Genomic DNA, 23,541 nt, shown 5'->3' with positions numbered 1-23,541 from the left:
CCAGTTGGACAATGTGGCATTTAAATTGGCTAAACTTTTATATACGTACATATTGTTTATTTTTCAGGCACAAATGTTTCTGGCACAAGAATACATACAAACACAAGCAAGTTAAGTCATTCTATACATCATTCAGAGGAGGATATAGTGTGTGCGTATGTGTGTGTGTGCATCATGCAGTCTTGACAATGTTATATTATACTTTATGGCGGGTGTACATGTTTAACACGATTGCACGTTGAATTGAATTGTCACCGAAGTCCATCAATTCTGTCGTTTTTTTTCTTTGAATTAAATAATATTTTGGCTTTTTAATGACCAGTTCACAACGGGCCCGTGATACTGCTGATCAAAGCATGGCTTTCAAAGTAATCCTTCATATCATTTCTTGTTTTAAACTCCTCCGTGCAGTCCCAGAGCCAAGATAAGGTCCTGCAGTGGCTCAATGTCCTCGGCATCCAGCAGCGCATGCTGGCGGCAGAAGAGCGTGAGGTGCGTGAAGAGTGTGTTAAGATGCGGGTGGAGGCCCAGCGCGTGCGTCTGCCGGAAGTGGGACCAGTAGATGTGGGCCAGAGTCCTGAACAGCAACAAAAACACTTTCTGGACCAGGAAGATGAATCCGGTGGGGAACACTGAGCCTGAAATTGAAAGGTGAGTGCGTGAGAGGGAATTGTGGAGAATTTCCCGGATGCCGTCCTTTTATGCCAACATTGATTGAGCCGAGACATATGTTACATTAAAGGAATCTCATGGCACACCACCAAACAAATCTGTCAAAGTAGATATACTGTAATAATGATAGACGTGTCTCACTTTACTCACCAAAGTAATTACTCTGTGGAATCTGGGCCTGTTTAGTTAAACACAAAGCTATTTTGATCTCAAACATTGAGGCAGTGTTCTGCCCGCATGATGGCTCCGCCCACATGACGTTGGCAAAAAAGTTTCATGATTTATCATCTTCATCAGTCTTTAATGCTTGGTTCTGATTGGAGCTCATAATAGGAGATCATTGAAGGCCTGGAATTCATTTAAAATGGTGCCTTCAAACCAAAATGTGTAACCACACATACATACCACCAAACATTCACACCAAGCTGTATACCAGTGTGAGTAAATGCCACCAAATTTTTGTCGATTGGTGGAACTAATTTCGAAGGTTTTTTTGTTGTTGTTTTTTTTTTTCACATTCAATGAGGCACCACTGATTGAGTTTTGGGGAGTCGAGTTTGGGACCACTAAAAGCCAACCTGTGCTAAAAAAGCAATCAGCAGTACATTAAAAGTTGGTGTGTGGATTCAGGACTTTTACCTGCTTTTGTGGGGAACACCTCTTCATCTGTGAGGAGGTCCTGAATGTAGGACATGGCATAGTCAAAGTACAGAGGAGCAGAGCATTTCAGCTTCCTGCCATGGTCGTCAGTCCAAACATAAACTCTAAAAAAGAGAAAAAACAAGCAAGAATAGAAAGCATACTCAGTGGAGGGGTCTTATTTTAGAAAATGTGTGTCTTATCTTGTGCAAAATACAGTAGATGGGTCTCTGGACTGCTTGCACACCTATCAAGTGTGAAATTAACCAAGTATATTTTGTGAACTACCGACAGTATTTCCCAAATTATGTCTTTGAACAAGTTGTATGTTGACATCACAGTTCATTTAGTACCAGACAATAAGTATATAAGTTGCATTTGTGAGGGAAAATGTATTTGACTAAATGGGGACCAAGAACAGTAACGGTTGGAGTCACGCCCAAAGCCCCGAATCCTTCCTTGTGTTGACAGCAGTGAAAACGTTCTGGCTGGATTAGAAAAATCCGCTTTTAACTATATGGATATCGTATGCTGATGGAGGTTGCTATAATGCACCTTAAGTATTTACTAACAGCAAACAGAAAGTTGGACAAGAAAAAAATTTAAGAATTAGAAGTCATGGCAACTAATATGTAACGTACAGTATGTCATTAGTTCTCTCCCTAGTTAAGCATGCAGCATCCGAAACAACAATGGTTTACTATTTACAGCACCAAAAGACGCAACAACTGACCAGGATTCTAAATTTGGCCACATTTGCGACTTGGGTTTTATTTGGGGTAAACCATTTTAAACTGAAAAGAAAAACACACTTCCATCAAAACGATTAGGGAATGGGGATTTTTGGCGCTACTCCGTCTAATTCGTGCTAGTTCTCTAATTTTAATATATACAATCCTCACAGAGGAAAAATTGCAGTACCAGCCAAACTATGAAAAAAAAACAGTGTCTTATAGTGCAAAAAATATTGTACATGTAATTGATGACGAGTCAGCTGCATGCACCACATTCACAGATCGGCTTCACTAATTGTTAAGTGTAATACGGCGAGTGGATTTGGGATGAAGTTTTGCCTCCTTGAGTGAAATGCAATTAATGCATTTATTGTCTTTATGGGGGCTTTGCAGTTTGCTTATTTTTTTTAAACTGGGCGTTGAACTTGTAGTCACCCTTTCCTTACCTTAAAAAAATACACATTTTAATTTTTTTAACCAAAGGAATTGAATAATTGACGATACGCAGCCAATAAGCGTTCATGAAAAACAGGAGTTGCCCCACTTAACTTATTTTTAAATATAAATAATAATAATAATAATATAATAATCCACTGTGTAATTATTATTATTATTGTTGTTGTTATTATTATTATTATTATTATTATTATTATTATCATTATCGTCATACCAGGGCATTTATAGAAAAAAGAACATAAAAGTTGCAAATAGGAGAGTTTTAAAACAAATAGCTGGGTGTAGGTTCCGCAGGGGGGAAAAAACAATCACATTTGTAAAAAGCAGACATCAAATAGGCTGGGGTTTACTGTACGTCTCTTTAATATTTTTCGTAAAGCTTCACTGGGTTTCACTTTCTTTTTGTGGTGTCAGCAACAGCAGCAATACACATAAAACACACATGACTTTTAAAGTTTCACCTCACAAAATATCGACGGCATAAATAGCCATATTATCTGACAGCTCCATTTCACGGTGTGGTGCACCATTGACTCACGTGTCGCCTGGTCCACAGGCAGTCGGGCAGGTGCTGGGTGTGCAGAACTCTGAGAGTGCGCTGGAGAACAGGTTTATGTGCTTGAAAAACGACACGGCTGTGGAGAGAGAGGGGACAATGAAACAGCACATCATCTTTATTTGCTGAAAGTGAAGAGTTACTCACTGTTGCTGGCCAACCACTCGGCCTTGTCCACGCCGGGCGGCAGCGACGTGAGCGCGCACATGTCCATCTGGTTGATGTGCTGGCACGTGTACTCCTGCTGGAGGTAAGGACGTGTCTCCAAGATGTTGTTGTTAATTCCCCTTTGAAGGACAGTGCATGCAGGGGTTATGACACAATCCGGAGATGAGACATTTCACGTTCTCTTGGTAACGACGTATACACTGGCAGCTGTGCAGTGTGATGTTGGTACTGAGTTGACGCAGAAGTAAAGTCAGCATTCAGACTCTTCTGCACCCATATTATTCACAATTAGCATTTTCCCCATAGTTTAACATTGTTATAAAAAGACAAATGAATATTTCAAAATAATCCTCCTCTTTGGAGAAGTATAAGTTTTACATGAGAAAAGTCCCGAATAAATAAGCAAGCCTTTTTGTACTGCAAGAGCATTTAAAGGGTCCATGGTGCTGTTGGAGCCTACATATTGTTTTTAAACAAGTTGAGCTCATACAAGAGAGATCAAATTCTGCCATCTGCTGGCCATAATTAATGTTTTTTTTATTTTTTTATTTTATTTATTTATTTATTTTTTACTTTTGCTAGCTAAATGATTAATAAACCAGAGTTGACAGAGCAAGAATTTTTTCTGCCTTGATGGATGTTATACACTTCGGTTCTCAGATCATTTCAATTGGGAAAAGTGATTTGATAAACAGTGATATGGTGCCCCGCATATTAATGAGCGCCACTTATACGTAGATTTTTCCTATTTGCGGTGGATAAGGAGCCGTTACCAGCTTTGCCACGGGACAAATTAAACTCATAAGACAAGGTACCACAATAATTGTATTATTCGCAATGGAATCGCACAACTGCCAAACTACTTTTAGACAGCACCTGGGCCTTGATGTGCTGTGACCCCATCTGCTTACTATCTGTTCTGTAGGGGCTATAGCTCCCAGAAAAAAAATTAGTCCAATGGTCCGAGCCCAACTTGAAGGTCAGCAAAGTTACAGAGAGTGTGATTGAGCCACGTTTCCACCAAGAAGTGGAGTTCAGTTCAGCTTTCTTTGAACAATACATCCTGACCAGGCTTATATTCCCACTGTTGTATATACATAATAAATATTTTAAAGTCATATCAGCCAAGCACACTTCAATTGAACTATTATATTATCTGATTAGGAAATACTACAATATCAACAAAGACCAACAGAGACATTGTGAGTGACAAAACGACAAAGTACTGTTTGATTGCTATCTAGCAGACGTAACAATGTAGATTGCCGGAATTGCTGGGATTCTTTGTCTTAAGTTATGTCACAGGTTTACGTTGCTAGCTAGAGTTCGCACGTGGCTCAAGCTCTCGAAATCTTAATTTCACAAATGAATCGCAACTCTATTAAATATAAAATGAATTGGTGCTCTCTGTTATTCACAGTGGTGCCTTGAACCTATCTTACAATTTTTCACGACTTACAAGCCATCGCTAGGTGTATCAATTTATTTAGGGTCAAATTTGTATTTGATATATGCAGTACAGGCCGGATTCAGGGCATTACGCAAAAGTGACTGGGAATGCTGGCTACTGTGCATTTCCTTGATTGATTAAGGGTGAAACTTTTCCCCCATCATCAATTAATTGCTGTTTTAACCCTCATGCTAAATGTCTGTTTCATTGGTACACCCAAAATATTCATGGGTGAATGTGACCATCAATATCCAAAAGAAAAGAAAAAATGAACAGAGCTTGACATCATTACTAACTATTCGTTCAATAAGCTCTTTTTTCTTTTTTCAGAATTAGCTATATACTGTAAATCCGACATTTGTGTGTGACTGCCAGGTTCATATATTTAATACATTCAAAAATATTTTAAAAAATACATCAAATAAAAAAAATAATGATGCCAGCAGAAGAAGTTTTTTTAATAAATATTTATATTTTTGATATTTTTATATTTTGAAGGAGTGGTCAATTTGACAGGCACAACATAGCTCGAGGATTGGATTTTATGTTTAACTGACCCTAAAGTTTAATGTTAAACAATTTGAATAAAACTTATTTTTCTGTCTTTATTTTTTCTTTTCTTATAAGAAAAAAAAAACAATCCAGAACTATGTATATACATTATTCTGATGATTCGACATAGAGCCAGTCCGTTCTCAACAAATCCCTTAGTACAGTGTTATGATTACTTTAATACCCATCCATCCATTTATTAACGCTGCTTGTCCTTTTTAGGGTCGCAGGAGAGCTGGAGCCAACGGTGTATGTTTTTCTGGTTGTGTGAAGAAGTCAAAGTAACCATAGAAAAGGCACACAAGGAGTGGAGAACATGCAAATTGCGCTGAACACGTGAATCGACAACAGAACCTCTTCACTGCGAGGCAGATCTGCCAACCACTCCTTCACCATGCTGCCACCATCATGTTAAGTCTAACAGACACACTTGAGCTTCAGGTAGGTCATTTCTCTTTTTTTAAGAGTCATGCTCCCCACTTGATAGTTTATGTAATTACAAAAAGACACAAAGGAGAACAAACTTGTGATCTCTTGACTGTGAGGCAGATGTGCTCAGCATTAGTCCACCGTGCCTATTTTGGTACCACTTAGTGGAAATTCCCCCAAAGAAGTGTGCCTGCTTGGTAGAAGGAAATGGAGCGAACATCCTGTCCTGGCTGGACTCCTTTGCCGTGAACCCCTTTAAGGCCTCTGGGCCTATATGGTGGTCCACACACAAACACACAATGAACCCACAGCTGGTGTGTTTGTGCATAAACTCACCACAAGTGGCAGTGACGTGTGTTTACCTTTGCCTGCTGTCCTGTCGTCAGGGTGGAATCAACACCATGTATTCTAAGAGCAAACATTTGCCGAGTAACTTCAGCAGCTCCCTGCTTTCGCTTTGCACTACTTGTCTGACGGAGGAATCCACTGATGCCATCACGCAAATATGCAATGCGCACATAAGCTCTTATCTGCAGAACATTCTTGCTTTGTCTTCTTTTTTTAAATGATCGGACCGAAAAGCAAGAAAACGTAAAAGTTCAACTTACAGTTTGCCATCGCAGACGTCGGGAGGAGCGTTGCCGTCCGCTTTGGTCGCGGTGGGGTAACTATGGCAACCCCCCATGGCGGAGAGCTAAGAGCAGAGCCAGCCCCTATTTTCCATCCCGAGCACGCTAATACGCATGCATTTTTACGCACAACATATGGTAACGCAACTTATGGATCCACACAGCTGGAAAACACACGCCTCTCCTTTTTCTGACAACTTTGTTAGCCGGAGGGACGGAAAGAAAAAGTATTCCCGGGAGTTGAAGATTGTTTCCAGCTGTCTGACTCCAGTTGTTTGTGTGTGTGTGTGTGTGTGTGTGTAAGCGAGCGTTGTGTGTGTTTGGGTGAGTGAGTGAGTGAGTGAGTGAGTGTGTCTTCTTTGTCTGGAGTCCCACGCCCCGCAAGCGCCGCCTCCTCTGCTCTGAGCGGACAGGCAGGTTTCTCCAACACCAGTTGTAATACTCAACTCAACTCCACCCCTTTCCCCTTCCCCTTTCCATAATGTGTGTGCGGGGGTGTGTGTGTGTGTGTGTGGGTGCGTGCGTGTGTGTGTGTGTGTGTGTGAGGGGCAGATGCACATGACAAAGTAAAGTCGACTGAAAAGAGATCATGGGCAAACATGCCCAGAGCAATGAGTGCTGTTTGTAAAACTTGACGAAAAGCTGTTGATGGCAGCGCAGTACACAAGTGGTATGCAGGTCTGACTCACAATTCTGTGGTTGAGCAAAAAAAAAAAAAAAGTTGGGGCAAACATATATACCACAAATGCAGTTCAAACCATCATCATGCAAATTGTCTGTGAGTACGTAAATGATTGTCTGTTCAGTTACAATAAGAGACAAGCAATTAGTGAAATATCAGTTGCATACGCTCATTAAGGCTTCAAGCAGGTTCTCTGCCATGACTTGGTAGCTAGTCAGGGCGAAGATCTGAAAATTTTCAAGCGACCGCCAGACTACACTATCATGTCAAATTCAAAAGATAAGAAGAGCTGCAGCGTTGGAAGCATAAACTTTTCATAAGTGGCACATAATTGATTGTCCGCACTCACGTTAGACTCTGGGCTCAACAAGTAGTTGTACTTTGTGTTGGCATCGCCGTGGAGCAGAGCAAGGTGAGCAGTGGCTTATTTGCGTGAGATGGGACCGCCCCCTCTAAACAGGTTGAATTCAGCATGGCATGAAAACAATGTAATTCCCCACCCATGACTTTGCAGCTTAGTTAGGTGAAGAGCCTTAATTTTTCAAGTGAGCGTGATGTATTTTTCAATTTTAAATTTGTGAATAGCCACTTGAACCGAGCATCCATCTCTTTTTCACGGGGGTCCGATTTAGAACATCTAATCTATACAGCTATGACCACATCAAACAGCCATTACACATCCGGGCGTGGGGGCAGTGGTCGACCCCAAACATACTGTAGGATATTTTTAGCAAGGCCAGAAAAAGGCTGTGTAACGTGTAGCACCTGGGAGCTGGTTTAAATTATTTAGAAAAAAAGTAAGCGGGCAGTATGTCAGCACATCCCCTTCAACTTGTCGATATACAAGTTAAAAATATTATTGAAAATGAATGGATTTTAGTATAAAGCACGAAGAGTAGTTGACAGGGTGCAACAAGAAGCTCCGTAATCCATTAGTTTACCTGCCCTTTAGTCTGTGGCTCAAACTGTGCATTTGTGCATGTGTCCATCCAGAGCAATGCATGTTGCACACACTCACACTGACTCACATTTCTTTGGACATATTTATTAAGTTCATATGAATTTACAAGCTAATGTGACAACAAGTAACAGACACATTGCTTCAAAAAAAAATAACACCAGCATCATTTTGTGACCAAAAAAGAACAGAGTCTTATTTTCTATCGCTCTAACAAACACGCGCACGCTCACACACCTTGGAATGAGCAACAGCCAGTCAGATTCCCACAAAGCCATACCACAGTCGCGTCCACACAGCAATCGCCTGCACCGAAAACACGTGGTCAGGAAGCTCCGTTTTCCTCCTCCCTGGATTTTGATTTCTTTGTGCACGTCACATGTGAAACAAGCAAGTGTCATGTTCATTAGGGAAGAAAAGAAAAAAAAAAGATCACCGCTGCTTGGGATTTTAATGGCTGCCAAAAATAGAGGCTTGAGCTATTCCAGGGCTTGGCAGAAAGCGAAATGTATTCTATTGTGAGCACTGAAACCAGAGTGCCTGGAGTAACCCCCCTGCAAATGCAGGGAAAACACGTTAACTCCACACAGGGAGGGCCTGAAACAAGATTTGAACCCTGAACTGCAGAACTGCGAGACCATGCCACCAGTGAATAATTCGACAGAGCCAATGTGTAACTAAAGTCGCCACTAGCCTTGACACAAGTGGAAAGATAAACAAACACCTTATCCTGAATAAACGATTTTATACCCTCTGCAGTTGTATGACAAACATGTGTAAGGAATTACGCTTGGGACTAGTTGTTATTTAGTCATTGACATCATATAAGTAGCAACAAGACAATGTCTACGCAAAAAAAAAATCTCCCTTTGCAGCTAATTGCCTAATGCATTACAAAGTTATTAACACAATGATATGGAAGACTACACACACACACACACACAAACATTCTCATCTGGAACTGATGCTGGAATACCAAAACATCATTATTGCCTCATTTCAACCAGTCACACACACACACACCTACGCACGCATTGTGTTTCCGTCTTTTGTTCCAAAAATAGATATGATTATATGTGGATATTATACATTTATATTACGCTTATTACCAAGAGTAGCCACAACCTAATACAGGTGCAAATATCACAATAGTACACTGACAGCTTCTGAGGAGGAGTGGGGAAAATATGAATGGGAACATGCACATCCGTGTCTTTTTGGCTTTTTTTTTTTTACAATACAGTGTGTGTGTGTGTGTGTTACACAGGTGGGTTTTTTTTCTATCAGGCATACCTCTCCTCAGACCTGAGAGTAACCTCTGCACCTCAGACAGAGGGCACACTCTCTCACTCTCACACACACGCACACTCACAAAACTGAGCAGTGATACGCATGACGCTCCTTTTTCTGATGGGCCCGGTTGGGCATGATGTTGAAAATATTTGTCACCATATCCTTGATATGTACTTTAAGGTCACACACACATATACTCCTTTTTCTCACTAGTAGGACAATACAGCGCACAAGCAAACCAACTAGGGTGCACTAATAGAATATTTAAGTTATATTCGTAACATATTTTTCAATGACCTTAAACTGGATAACAAGGATAGAGAATAAATGCTCATACATCTTTCCATACTCATGAAATGTTCTGAAATGAAAAAATTATTTTGTGTTTGTAAATTTAAAGTGACTCGGGACCAGGCTGATTCATTATCCCCCGACTGTAATTTTTGTTTTGGGCAGATCATTAATAGGTAACCTTGTTTGGCTGTTGGACATGCTTCCCTAGAAATGAATTCAAGTATGCCACTGGGCTTATAAACATAGCCGCGAAGAGAAATCATAGAAGGGCATGGCTGTGCGTAGAAGCGTCGCTGTTGCTAATGATGAATGATGTGCTTAGGCCGGTCCGTTGGCGGAGGGCTGCTTCTCTCTGGAAAACAAACAAATAAAGAAAGGACATATTTACAATGAGGTTGACTGTGACTAGAAGCGGAAAAACAGCATTGAGCTCCAAGGTGTGTGACAAGGAGGATGTTAAATTGCAGGAGACAATGGAAGCGGGCCACAATTGTTAGTATTTCTCATATCTAAAAGAAACAATTCTGAGCATGTGTGACATTTCCTTAAATAGTTGCTCTGAACGCCACGCCTAAATTAATTGGATGTTTTTTTTCCCCTTCCTCAGGACAATTGACAGTGGTTATTAGAGATAGACCGACGTGTTTTTTTCAGGGCCGATACGATTATTATTAGGTATAATAACCGATATGTGACGCAGTAAAAAGGGTAATATAATGTAAATATAAACGAAAATAACTTAACTGTGTTGAAATGTCTGGTAAAATTCTAGCAAAGTTCAGGGAGCTCTAAAAATGTGACATGAAAACTTAAACAATAGCTCTCTATAGTTTTCCTCAGTAAATAAAGTTATCCAAAATTTCAAAATGACAGATTTTTAAAAATCTTTCTTTGCTTTGATTTGATTGATGAGAAAAGGTTCTGTGTTGCTAGGGTCAGTCTTTTACAAAGTAAACTTCCAGTTTTAAATTGATTTATTATTGGGCATCAGATTTTTAAAAAAGGCAGATGCGAAAAATGGGTCTATCCTTAGTAGTTACCTCTACTGTGTGTTGCAGTAGACGTCTTTAGTATGACATAACACCTGTAGAGGATCTGGCATCTGTAAAGCTGATGTTTAAGGGGGAGTTTAAAGACTGTACTCTTTACAGTTGAGCAAATGTCCCCAGTCCCATTTTGTGAGGAAATACTATACTTCTTTAAATGCTTGTCATTACCTGCAATTGAGTACAACAATCATCCCAGCCGCTATATGAGCAAATATGGTACTGAACACTTCAACCCTCATACTGGACATGCATTGTTCTCTCTGTAGTTAAATAAACAAACGCCCCTAGATCTAATTTGAGGAGGTAACTCCAATACTGTTTGTTAAGTACATAGACATTACTTACTGTGTGACATCAGCAGGCTGCTGGGTAGGACTACTCTTAGCTGGACTGGCACAGTCTCCGTGTTTCCTTCCAGATTCCGCGTCTGCTTCATTCCGTTTCCCTTTGTCCTCTGCCGTATTCTCTGCGTGACTTCAAAACAAAGCAAATGGTGTTCTTAGCAAAGAAGGGAACAGAGAATCAAGTGAGCTCTCAACAGAAAGAAAACAGTGTTTGCACATCCTGGTTAAAAGCTCACCGCTGTTATCTGCTGTTGACTGTTCACCGGCCCGCAGTCCAAACAGGGATCAATTTGTGCATGCTTGTATAGGGGGTATTATTTGTTAGTAAATTGCGTGCTAATGCCTTGACTTGGATTGAAAAGATTTTTGTTCAAAGCATGCAGTGTGGCAAATTGGGGACCTTACCCACTTGCTCTCTACACAGGGACGACGCTAGCTGGGTGTTTAATGGAAATGATGCACTCAATATGTCATTATTGCAAACATCTGTGAGGCCACTGCCACTCCTTTAGCTATTTATGGATTTGTTATATGTGGTTGACTGGGGAATAGGGACTAGCTTAGCGAATGTAAGGGTATGTAGTGAGTTAGTGCAGTTCATTGATGAATTAGTCTTGATTGTCGCGCACATCCTTGTTCAAGGCAACAAGCAAAACACACGTGCCGTCTTTTGTTATGAACGGCATTCTTCTTCAAACTTCAGGAAATGATCACACGCTTCACATACCGTTTAGCGGCTGGTCTGAATACTCTGAGGGTGAGGGAGGGAGGGCGAAACAGGTGGGAAGAAACAGGTGGGGGTGATATCAGAACAGCAACAAAGAAAGAGGGAGGGACAGGGAAAAGCTTTGAGGGGGAAAAGAGGGACGATCTTTGCGAGCAGCAAAGAAACAGAATATCTTAGCTATCGTGCAGCACTGGTTTTATGCGTGGGAGAAGTTGTTTTCCGAGGCCATTTGTCATTTAAAAGTAAGAAAAAATATATACTATGGAAAATATTCTTACACCACTCAGCAAACTCATAACCAGGCCACCTTGATTCATAGACGTTATCAATTAATTCCAGTTTCGCTGTCAGTCACCCGAGGCAGAACATTGTCTCACCCCCACATAATGCGAGTGATCTTACTCTTAAATTACAGACCAACCGAGCCATGCAGTTTGACAGCTGAGTTTATATGATAAATAGTAAAATGCATTGGTCTGTGAGCACACATTCCGTACCTGCTGAACACCGCACGCTCGTTTTTGGCGTCCACTGTGAGCCGGATGGTCTCCTTGCCGTCGCCCGTGTTGATGGTCTCTGTGTGGGTGGACGCGGCCCCCATCTTACTCTCATCTTCGTCAGTGTCGGAGCTGCAGGAGGAGGAGCTGTCCGACGCCACTAAAGGGGCTTTCCTTGCCCCACATATGCTCCACACGCAGGCTGGAGCGAAGAGATCGAGCCATTTATTGAACATGGATGGAATCATTCTGCTCTTAAATTTTGTATTTTTGTGATGGAAAACATTCAAGCACTTCTTACGATTTTGGCTTGGTTTGGTGCTCAGGTCCGAGTCCACAGGTGAGCTGCATCGGGGGCCGGTTTCAGAACTGGGGATAGATAATATTATGTCAAAAACTTGAGACTAAGAACACTACAGACATGCTGCAACCATTTTGAGAAAGTCCAAGAGGTCACATTCCTTGAATTCCCAGCTTTAAATTTAATTTCCGACATTCAGTGCTGACACTTCGGACTAGCAACAACAATAAAAAAAAAAAAAGCCGACCGACATACAGTGAACTCCCATTGTGGAGTTTCAGACACACGTAGTGAAAATTTGTAATAGAGACCACATGAAACATGTTATGATTTATTTTGAGGGCGGGCATGGCTTAGTGTTAGATTGGTCATCTCCCAACCCATAGGTTGTGGGCTCGGAACCCTGCCCCTTGTGACTATGTCAAAGTGTCCTTGAAAAAGATACTGAACCCCCAGTTGCTCCTGATTCTGCATTATCAGTAGGTGAATGTAAATCAGTGTGAAGCGCTTTGAGTGCCTTAATAGGTCGAAAAGCGCCATACAAGTGAAAGACCATTTAATACAATTAGTTTTATTCCTTCTCTACAATTTAAACATAACTCTCTTCAACTTATTAAACACTTTTCAAACAACAAAAATGTACGGTATGCGTATAATGTATGTACTGTATGCATAAAATAGTGTGATGTATTATCTGTACTGTACATGCATGCACCTTTAAGAGGCGGGGCTTAGTGGGGTGGCATGTGATGTCAGCGAGTGAATGTGTGAGTATTTGAGCGGGGACTGTGGCTAACAGCAACCTATGCGTGAGTGAATTTGTTGAGTTTTACTGTTCACCCGGCGTTCATTAAATGGCTGATAAGTGCTTCAGTGACTGCGGCTCTCATTTCCCATAATGGAGAAGGCATTATAGTAAGAATACTGAAAAACCAACAATAATTCCTTAAAATAGAATTTAAAACATCCAATACGTAGTAATATAGTGGAGGAACACTATCTCATTGTTACATTGGGACCGTAAACACCCCAGATAGCCATAATTCATTTCGACTGACGCCTCAGAGTGGGCCTGTAGTTCTGGACTGTGGAATAAATTCACTGAGCACGTTTGATGGTTTCTCTTTTGGAATGTCGCCCTGGCCTTGTTCTGCTCCTCACAAATGCCACTAACTGCATGTTGCTAAAGTCTGACACTGAATTTAGGGGTTTGCTTCTCTTCAAGTTTTGCGGTCAATGAGCGGAAACAAAACCCTCGTGGTGGTTGGAGATATTTAGCTGTAACATTTCCAGCTAAGATACCATTTCTGGCTATGGGCAGGCATTTTGCAGGCTCACCAACAAAAAGGCTGGAAATCTGTAAACTTGGCCCAGCCCTTCTCTTCTGTCTCAGTGGCGGCAGGCTGGGAGCTGTCCCAGGCTGCAAATCCGACGCCTGCCTCCGGAGCCTTTGAGTTCACCTCTCCAAAGTCTGCAATCCAGCCGGAGTCTGAGGAACAATGTACATGAGTCACTTACTCAAAACCTGTCATTCCCTCAGAGCGACCAAAACAATGGTATGATGATCATATGTTATATCTGACTCTTTGTGGCCTCTGTCTGGCTGGAGAAAGGGTCAATGTCATCTTTCAGCTCCTCTTCTTCATCAGAGTCTGAGCTTGCGGCTTTGTCACAAGTTGTTGACCTATCACACGCTTTACTCGGGGCTTGGCCTTGGGCTGCCTGAGACCCACCGAACCTTGATTGAGTAGATGAAATCAGTTTCTATATAAAGTACATCATGACACCAATGGTGTCTGCAAACCTGTTCCTTGACTTGGTTTGTGTTGCATAGTTGAATTCTTTTTCCTCCCAGATGTCCTCTTCGTCATCATCAAAGGCTTGAATCCGCTCCTTGGCGCAAGCGTCAAACGAAGCCATATTGGCCTGCAAAGTATATATGTCACTGTCAAAGATTCAAGCTAGTAGATGGAAAATAAGATTGTATTTCACTGCAGGTCCAACTGCCCTATTCTTATTTACTATACACAGTGGTAACTTGACGACAAAGTTGATTTTCTTCCTTGACCAACCTCATGACTAAATTTACTCTTACAGTACTGTGTATCATATCAATTTTCTCTATGGTAATTAATCAAAATGTAATTTATCCATTCCAGATGCTTAAAAAATGCTTGTATTGTGATAAAAAAAAAACAGCATTGTATTGTATAAAAACTGATGAAACCATAGCAATAATTTGTGATTTTTAACTCACATTGTCTTGGCCTACATCAATGTTGATATTGATCTCTGCAATTCGATTAAAAGTTGCCCTGCAATGAGATAAGTATTCGCTTAGCCAGCATAGTGAGGTGAGACCCCAGGTAGCAAATGCCACTGAAGTACACACACCCAATGCCATCATCGTGATCGGTGAACTCGTCATCGTTGAAACCAAACTGATCCACAAAATTTGCTGTCATCTGCTGAATTTGGTAGTCTGAGAAAGCCTGAAATATAAATGATACAAATACAGTTTGCTGACAAGGCATCCTAGCAGACACTTGTCATATTTTGCGTGTGCTGAAACCTGCTGGAGTGTCAGTTCTTTTGGGAAGGGGCTTTCCATGTCATCTTCCGAGGAAGGCCGTGGATTACCGCTGCCGACCTAAAACACACAAACAAAACATTGAAAGTTTACATGCTCGAAAGCTAAGTTGTGTATTGCATGTGTTTACCAGATCTATGGTGTTTCTCTTGTTGGTCTCTGATAGTGTCTCATTCACAAAAGTCTCCCAGCGCCCTCTGCAGTCATCAGGTAGTTCTACAAAACAACACCGACACCATTATATAAAGTCAAGAAGGACATGGAGGCGCATGAGTTGTAATATGCATGATTCTAATTTGTGGACATGAAATAGGTATTACATGTGCAGAATATAATATTTATCATTCCATGACAGGTGAGTAAGCAAATCAAGTTCACCTTTTTTTGGTAGATGTTAAGGCAGATGAGAACAAGACTCTCAGTTTCTGGCGAGGCTATGCTATATTTTTTTTTTACCCAGTTGTTCACAGAAATGCACAAATTAGTAATTTACCTGCATGTTATACTCATTTCATGGCAACAAATTTGTATTTTGTGGCCATAAACTAGCATTAGTGCACGTTATCTATATCCATGTCTGGAGCTGCGATAGGTAAGTAGTGATAGAGTGAACAGGAATGAATTATTGTCTACACGTACCGGTGATGAGATTACTAATCTGGGTGTGAACCGGGCCTTTCTCCAGATTGTGGACAATTGTGTTGGCAATCCTGGTCAGATGGCCCATGTAGCCTCTCCGCATTCCACCTTCTGACCTAAAAAAAAATCCGCGCTTACGTGATCCCATTCAGTAGTAAATAGCCCAAAACCTCAATAGTCTTAACACTTACTGGGTTTTATCATTTTCTTCCCATGCCAGTAGAATTCTCTGAACCAGGCGGCAATGCTGAAACAACTTAAAAAAAAGAATTGGGTGATCAGTTGTAAAGACAGCAGAACCAAGATTCTATCGGCATGTTAAAGATACCTACGTGAGTCACCAATAAATTATGTGCACTATTGTCATGGGTGCCTTCGACGTCGGTCAAAGCCTTCTCCTGCAGCGTGTCTTGAGGAGTCTTAACATTGTCTTGGGAGACGGGGCCTGGCTGAAGTCTCATTTCGTGGGCACAGGGGCGCAGGATGGCCGCCACGCAGAGCTCCACTTGGAGGTGCAAGAAGTTGTTCCAGGTGTACTTGAAGAATGAGTTCTGAAAGTACAATTGGGTCAATTTGGAACAACAGCACATGATGTATAAAGTGTGGGTAGTTCTCACCAAAAGCAGGTCCATTGTGTTGAGTCGACAGAGTTCCTGTGTTATGACTGCATGGCTGGCGGAGCTGGTGTACAGCAGGGAGGCCACTAGTCTGGCTACGTGCAACCGTGTGTTCCCCAAAGGTTCCTCAAGTACACCCAAAGTCGTCAGCATCGGGTTTCGCTAGATGAGGTAAAGAGATCAAAGACACCGTGCTGCTCGACAAGGGCCTCCAAATATTTTCATGCATCTTAATTACGTACTTTGGGTGGCTCCAGAAGTAGCTGGTGGAAATGAAGCAAGTGTGGCTGAATGGCCAAAAGGATGCTGCTGTTAATGTTGTAACTTCTCTCAAACCCCTGAGTGTCCATTACACCATCCACGCTGTCATTATAAACAAAACAGAACAAATAGAAATGAGCTTCGAACGGAGAACTTGGGCATTGTCACACCATCACAAAGGTTAATAAAAATGAGATGGGTAGTCAACTCACACTGGCCTCCTGATTTCCAGCAGAGTGAGCAGAACCTGAATGCCATTGACGATGCAGCTCTCAGTCCTTTCTCCTGAGAACATGTTCTGTAGCAGCTGCTCCACACACTCCTGCCTGCACAACAGAGACAGACAAACTTTGAGTGTATCCTGTTCTAAGAGCACGATTAAGAGCGTTCTTGTCTGAGTGACGTACGATTCCAGCACGGTCAGCAACGGATCAGGCTGGGACATCTCCTGAAGCTGATTGGCCTGGTCTCTGCTTAAACGAATGATGTCGCATAAAGTCTGAGACGCGTTGGACTGCCTCTTGACAGAAATAACACACACCGACCTGGACTTTCAGGATTGCAAATATTGAAGCTCAAGTGCTAATAGTTTTAAAGTGATACCTTGACGTACAAGTTTAACTCGATGACCATGTAAGAGCAAATAAATGGCAGACAACATAACCCAAAAGAGATGTTGCAATTCATCTGCCAATGTCATGCACGGACCCCAGCGAGTCTACTTTCTGTTTCCACAATTGCAAGCATGGCATACTCGTGTGTACTGCGCCTCCAACCGCCCTCATTTTGATGCAAATGACGGATTCCGCAGGTATTGGCTGGTAAAAGACTCATTCGGTCCCACAAGTGCACACAAAGTCCCCAACACTCCATTGAGCCCTCTTCTATCAGTGCAAATTCTAGCAAAATACCAAAAGGAAGAAAATGACATCCACGTGTGCAGAGAGGCTGCGCTTTGCTCTCCAAAGAAAATAGGGACGTTTCTAGAATTAACTAAAACATGCTATAATAATCGTGAAAAATGTCCATTGTTTTCTTCTTTGGCAGTTCATTACATAAATGAGCTTAAGGGGTACATTTTAAATTTTTATTTTAGTATTACTGTACTGGAAGATGGAAGGTCAAACAGTCATTTGGGAATTGTAGTTTACTTTATAACAATACTTCGTGACTTTTTTAAATCTTGCACTCAACAAATGCGTCACATACAAAAAAACTACAACTCATACTAATTCAAACTAACAGAATTTGAGAAACCAGTCCAAACGAAACAAAAACTATTATGAAAAGAAAAGTGGTTATACTTCAGAATATCTATCTGCTCATTGCGTTTTGATTTCATATTTGTCCCACTCAATTTACGTCTGACATTATGCATCGGTGACTGTGGCTCTCTTTGCCCACATATACGAGGTCATTACAATTTTTCAGTTCACTCAAGCTGCAACACATCCAAAGTTTGTTGGTTACGTAAGTTTGGCGGCAGCTGTTGTGAAATGCGCTATACAAATAAAGTTGTATTGTATTGTGCTCAAATCGACCGAGGCACGGCTTAAGACTTGAAAAATGTGCATGTTGAGACACTTGTAAGGTCAAGGTAACATTGTAATAAATTAAAGCAGTGAGTTACTCTAGAGTTGTTGCAAAATGAGTAAAATGTGCATGTACCTCTTCATCCATCTTCGGATGAATGATTTCTATGAGTCTCTGTGCCAGAGCTTCTTCATTCAGCCACTGTAAACAATAAACCAAATATTATCGCCGAAAATACGAGTGTGTCCGTCATTGTGTAAACTACGCATTTATTCGTCTCTGACAGCGAGAGTCTCCAGTCGAAGAGGGGGCGGCTCCACGCAGCTGATAAGCCGTAGCAGGACATCCATCATTGCCGACGTGTCGATGTGCTGTAGAACCAAGGTGAGGAATCCCTCTTTCTGCCGCAGGAAACTAATCACCTGATCGTAACAGAAATGAAAAATCATCATAAAGTCTACTCATTTCTGCAAGTTTGAGTTGCAAAATACACCAAACGCTACACCACTATGCAAACCAAACACAGTCATTTAACTTTGAATTACTTCTAAAAAAAATAAATAAATAAAAAAGAATCACGACCAGTGCAGTGGAACATCCTAATGGGCAGACAGTTTGACAATGACACAGAAATTTGGTCGTGTTTCTTTTTCTTTGGCTTTTTGTGATGGCAAAGGGAAAAGTGTGACTATGACCAAAGAATCTGAAACCATAAAAGCAGAACGCACGATGATTTTTTGGAGAGATTTTGGTTTTTCGCTTGCATGTTAATTAGGGCCCCAACCGATACAGATTTTTTTCTTCTTTTTTTTTAGGCAGTTTGGCAGAATAAAATTTAGACAACCGCTTAAATCATTAATAAACTATCTCAAGAATAAAAACTTTTTTTGGGTCCCTGATGATGGCAACTGAACCCAGATCATATTATTTCCATTAATTACAATTGGTATATTTTTTTTAAACATAAGAAATGGTTCACCGTTATACAAAATCATGTTGGTCAATCTCTGACTACGTGTATGTAGAACGTCTGTACTATTAGTTACTGTGAACCTTCGACAAATGGGAATAAGTCATGCTTCATCACTAATAAGTAATACATGACTAGTGGGTGTTACCTGCTCAGTTTTCCGTGCGATGAGGTTCCCAATGGTCTTGCTGAAGAAGGATGACAGCAGCGGGTTCAGGGGGGAGGGCTGCTCCAGGAAGGCATATAAAGTTTCCAGGAGAGGCTCCTCATTGCCCAGCTTGTCATTGATCACACCCACGTCACTTGTCAACAACTCGCATGCGATATTTGAATACCTGTGAATAAACACCACACACTTGCTAGCAACATCAAAAGCTGGAAAATAATTTGACTCATTTGGACAGAATTTACCTATGTAACATTACACTACTGAGACTGACAGTGTTGCAACAGCAACCTTTCAAGGAGGGATATACCAAATTTACATTTTGCCGCTTGGATATGAATAATGTCCACCTGTCAAGTTTAAAATGACCCATCCTAGAAAATCTTTAGCAAGATGCTTATTCCCTCAAATGTGTCTGAGTGAACTTTTCAACACTTCTGTCCCACTTTTGCATTGTTTATATTTACACAACGCCCTCAGTTTCTCCGTACATGACTTGACAGCTACACTGCTCAGCTTTCCAGAGCAATTTTCAAGTGACACCAAAACACTGTCATGTAAAGCCCAAAAGGTAAGCAGAGGTGCAGCTTTAGCATAATAGCTACCATTGGTGACTATGTTCCATTTTTTTCCCCTTTCACTCGAGAGGCAGCTTTCCTGTGACTGATATTGTATCACAACAACAAAAAAAAGAATAATTAGGAAAAAAATGAACTGGCAAACTTGTAACGCATCTAAATTGGGGCACTCTTAGGTCAAAGTACCACTATATTTTACGGCCGTCAGCATAAATGATACATACTTGAATCGCTTGGTCTCCTCTATACCAGCAGGAGGCTCCGTGGTAATCTTGCGAACCAGTTCCTGCATGCACTGGTCCTGGCACAGAAACAGGAGTAGTCTACACACGTCCCAAAAAAAAGAAAAGTAGGTTGAATCAGTGAGATGCCAACAATGGAAGCAGCCGAGATGTAGTAATAATGACCTCCTGTTCTGAGCCTTGCACTCCTGCAACACGTCGTCCTCGTCCATGAGCTCAGCGAGCGTGACATCCTCCTTGTCCAGTAACGCCTCCAGATGAGAAGCTGTGTGTAGGTCAAATTTCCAAAACATGGCTGATGTCAGCAGCGACCCGTGCTCTTAGCTGTATGGAGAGAATTTGGCAATGTGATTGGTGCGACAAAACAACACTGCACACTTGTGGAAACTGTTGGTTGACTAAGATGAATTGAACAAACAAGACTGTATTTATTATACAGTACATGCATATTTTGGTCTAGTTAGGCTTTAGCTAAAATAAAGGCAACTGAACCATAAATTAACATGAAAGACAGATTAATTACCTAACATACTCAAGACTTTGACTTGCAGTCTATGACAACTTCACAAAATTCAACCAAGCAAGTGTGGTGTAAACATAAATAGTAAATCACAAGTCAGAGAACAACTATAATGCAATCAAATCTGAGGCTTTATCACTTCAACTTTGTGTTTCATGAAACAATCATGTAAACATGAGGAATGCACTTTAGTTCTGAATTTAGCTAGGCACTATATGAAGAAATCAATACAACATATATTTCCATTAAAAAAATAAAGCCTACCTACCAAATAAAATGAAGCATCATTTTTCCCCAAAATTGCAGCCTTTACAATTTAAAAATTGCATTATACTGCATTGCAATGTCGATTAGAGTTTGATTAGCCCTAATTGATTTACTTTAGAATAAGTTCATGTGACCCCCCCCCCAAAAAAAGCATAAAATGTAAATAATGTAAAACAAAATGAAAACACTCACCCTTTGTAGAAAACTAATTTTACTGTTCAGATTGAAAATTATTTGCGAGGCTAAAGTTTTGGTGTTTTTTTAATTCACAGCCCCTGGTCATCTTTCTTAAGGAACTCCACACCCCAATCCGCCCAGAGGCCCAGCTACTGGGTGTAGTCCACCTTTCCCCCAAAATCAGCTGGGATAGGCTCCTGCTCCTCGTGACAGAACAGGTTAAATAGAATGGATAAAGGTTATTTATTCTTGTTCATCTATCTATGCCAGTGATGTATAGTCAGGTCAGAACAATTAAAAGCTCTTGCATTCGCTGGTAAAAAAGTACAATTGACCTGTTATTTCACCTGTCATCCGTCAAACACAGTTGCTTTGTGCACAAGACAAGCCCATATTTCAGTATTTCGGTAACATTTTAAAAAATGTCAGTTTATGATGAACTTACTGTGCTTTTCTGTCGTAATTTTTCTCATGTGAAAGTGGTTCCCCCACCGTTAAGTGCTCAAGAGGGACAGTAGTTTGTGGAATATTGACCGTTTCATGACACAATGCTTAAACATTATACAGTACTTAATTATTTGGCCAAAAGTAGGTAGGAGCAACTTTTGTTCCAAAAGCGTCACTTGACATGTAACGTACAGAAGACATGACACGAATTTAATTACCATTCGTTTAATTTAATTAATTAACGCAAGCGTGTGTTGAATTTACTTTTGTCCCGTTTGCAACACATTCTCCGGTGAGTTTCCACAGGCGACCGTGGCGTCCCTCTAATACTTAAACCCTAAAGGAAAGATTAATGCTTTCCATATGATGAGGTGCTACTGGATATGTGACGAGCTAGCTAGCTGACCTCTTCGGTCAGCCTCCACCGCTCTGCGTCACCACTTTCCACTTGACTTCCTTGGGAAAATATGTCTTTTTTTTTTTTAAATATGACAAGCGAAGCTTACCTTTCAATCGTCATTGTCCTCGGTCATCGTCTAAGCTTGAACTGTCAGGTCACCCGCGGCGGCCCATTGTGGGGTTCTTCCAATTGTGGCGTATGTTAGCTTCACGCTAGCAGTGTCCTCCACTCATCATCCATTCGCCGTGAGCGCGCTGGTATTGGAGACGCTGTCGACCGCACAAACAGCGGCCGAAATTAGCCTCGACGGGCGGGCGACGGCGACCGGTGGTGTCACCGATCAAAATGGCGGAGAAGATAAAACGCAGTCCATAAGTTCAGCTGTCCGTCAAGTGTAACCATCGGCCTGATGACATTTGGACGACGTGCAGGGGACGCTGTCAGCAGTTACTAATACTCAAAACGATTTAAAATAACAACTAAAGTCACGTTACAAATCACACCAGTACAACAAGGAATACTACAGAAAGGTTCGGAGCGAAATATTTCACACTGTCAATGCATGATTATTCCACTCCGCTCGGTTTCTATAGATACTGTGGTGATAACTTTAGGGAGTGTCATTCAATTTTCACAATTTCAGCCGATCAATTTAGGGACACGTGCCAAAAAAATGTGGGGCTCCACCGACCGGTATCGCGTCAGGCAATGTATTTGACAGATCGGTGTAGAAACAAAAACTAAAATCCATCCATCCATCCATCCATCCATCTAGCCATCTATCTATCTATCTATCTATCTGTCGGTCTGTCTATGTGTCTGTCTGTCTGTCCATCTTTATTTTTGTCATTTATTTTTGTGTTGGCCTTTAAGGGGCGTGACCTAGTGAATGCTGTCAGGAGCTGGAGTCAGGTTGGTCAGACAATGGCTAACAGGCTTCCGACCAGTCGATTGTGTACCCTGCTACTCAACTCACAAAGTCAGTTTAGATTAATTGTAGACTACAAATTGCCCATAGATGTGAATGTGGGCTTAAATGGGTGTTTGTTTGTATGTGCATGTAAATGGTTGGTGGCCAGTTTAGGCTCTAGCCAAAAAGTAAATTTTAGATCCATTGAATACTCTAAATTAGTTATTGGCTTGAATGTTAGCGCAAGTGGTTGGTGGCCAGTCTGGGCTGTTCTCTCGCCAAAAAGTCCATTTCGATCCATTGAATACTCTAAATTGGTCACACATAGGTTTGAATGTTAGAATGAATTGTCGTTCAGTTGACATGCCTCCAGGATTTTTTTAGGCTTGACCGATACATGGGATGCTGCGAAAAATAATAAATACATGTATTTTTGAATATCAAATAAAATGCTGGAGGTGCTTTTAGGGGCTACGTAAATTTCTGATGGGGCTATATCCCTCCCTACCTCCCGTGAAGCGCCATCGCTGCTGTCCAGGTCGGCCTACTCCAGCTTTCTCCCACAATCTAAAATACAATACAATTGTATTTATATGGCGCATGAATGTTGTTGATTAATATGATCTAAATTGCCTATACGTGTTAATGTGAGTTGAATGCGTGTGTGTCTATGTGCGCATTGTGCCTTGCGATGTCGGCCTGGCTCACTTGCGAGCAATTATAAGAGGTATGAGGGGCGGGGGCGACAGAGTGGATTGTCGTTATCATACATGTTTTTCCTATTTATTTACGTC

General features: G+C 41.2%; 2 protein-coding genes across 3 annotated transcripts; both read right to left on the bottom strand.

Moving 5' to 3' along the window:
• Positions 1 to 41: 41 nt before the first annotated feature.
• On the bottom strand, positions 42 to 6,252 carry LOC148335192 (MOB kinase activator 2). 2 transcript variants are annotated; one of them, XM_088299545.1, is made up of 6 exons: positions 6,019 to 6,252; positions 5,752 to 5,926; positions 3,205 to 3,344; positions 3,040 to 3,136; positions 1,312 to 1,436; positions 42 to 638 (listed from the first exon to the last, which is right to left on the bottom strand). In XM_088299545.1, exons 2-6 carry the CDS (start codon positions 5,874 to 5,876, stop codon positions 394 to 396), a joined length of 732 nt encoding a protein of 243 aa, XP_088155671.1. In that variant the 5' UTR covers positions 5,877 to 5,926; positions 6,019 to 6,252; the 3' UTR covers positions 42 to 393. The 2 variants fall into 2 exon arrangements, with proteins under 2 accessions (XP_088155671.1, XP_088155670.1); XM_088299544.1 differs by having other exon boundaries at positions 5,752 to 6,252.
• A 1,744-nt stretch (positions 6,253 to 7,996) lies between these two features.
• ppp6r2b (protein phosphatase 6, regulatory subunit 2b) lies at positions 7,997 to 22,602 on the bottom strand. The gene is made up of 24 exons (XM_088299532.1): positions 21,944 to 22,602; positions 20,192 to 20,350; positions 20,009 to 20,107; positions 19,189 to 19,375; positions 18,355 to 18,492; positions 18,206 to 18,271; positions 16,945 to 17,057; positions 16,750 to 16,863; positions 16,519 to 16,639; positions 16,277 to 16,438; positions 15,992 to 16,210; positions 15,851 to 15,915; positions 15,660 to 15,775; positions 15,151 to 15,236; positions 15,003 to 15,080; positions 14,825 to 14,922; positions 14,688 to 14,745; positions 14,235 to 14,356; positions 14,014 to 14,168; positions 13,769 to 13,919; positions 12,431 to 12,498; positions 12,130 to 12,331; positions 10,907 to 11,035; positions 7,997 to 9,864 (listed from the first exon to the last, which is right to left on the bottom strand). The coding sequence occupies exons 2-24, from the start codon at positions 20,317 to 20,319 to the stop codon at positions 9,831 to 9,833; spliced, it is 2,709 nt and encodes a 902-aa protein (XP_088155658.1). The 5' UTR covers positions 20,320 to 20,350; positions 21,944 to 22,602; the 3' UTR covers positions 7,997 to 9,830.
• Between the last annotated feature and the right edge of the window lie 939 nt (positions 22,603 to 23,541).

This window comes from Idiotropiscis lumnitzeri, chromosome 6 (assembly GCF_059441095.1).
Source record: "Idiotropiscis lumnitzeri isolate Australia: NSW breed Sydney's pygmy pipehorse chromosome 6, RoL_Ilum_1.0, whole genome shotgun sequence".
Lineage (NCBI taxonomy): Eukaryota > Metazoa > Chordata > Actinopteri > Syngnathiformes > Syngnathidae > Idiotropiscis > Idiotropiscis lumnitzeri.
The sequence above is the reverse complement of the archived record's forward strand: the minus strand, read 5'-3'. Positions and strand labels throughout refer to the sequence as shown.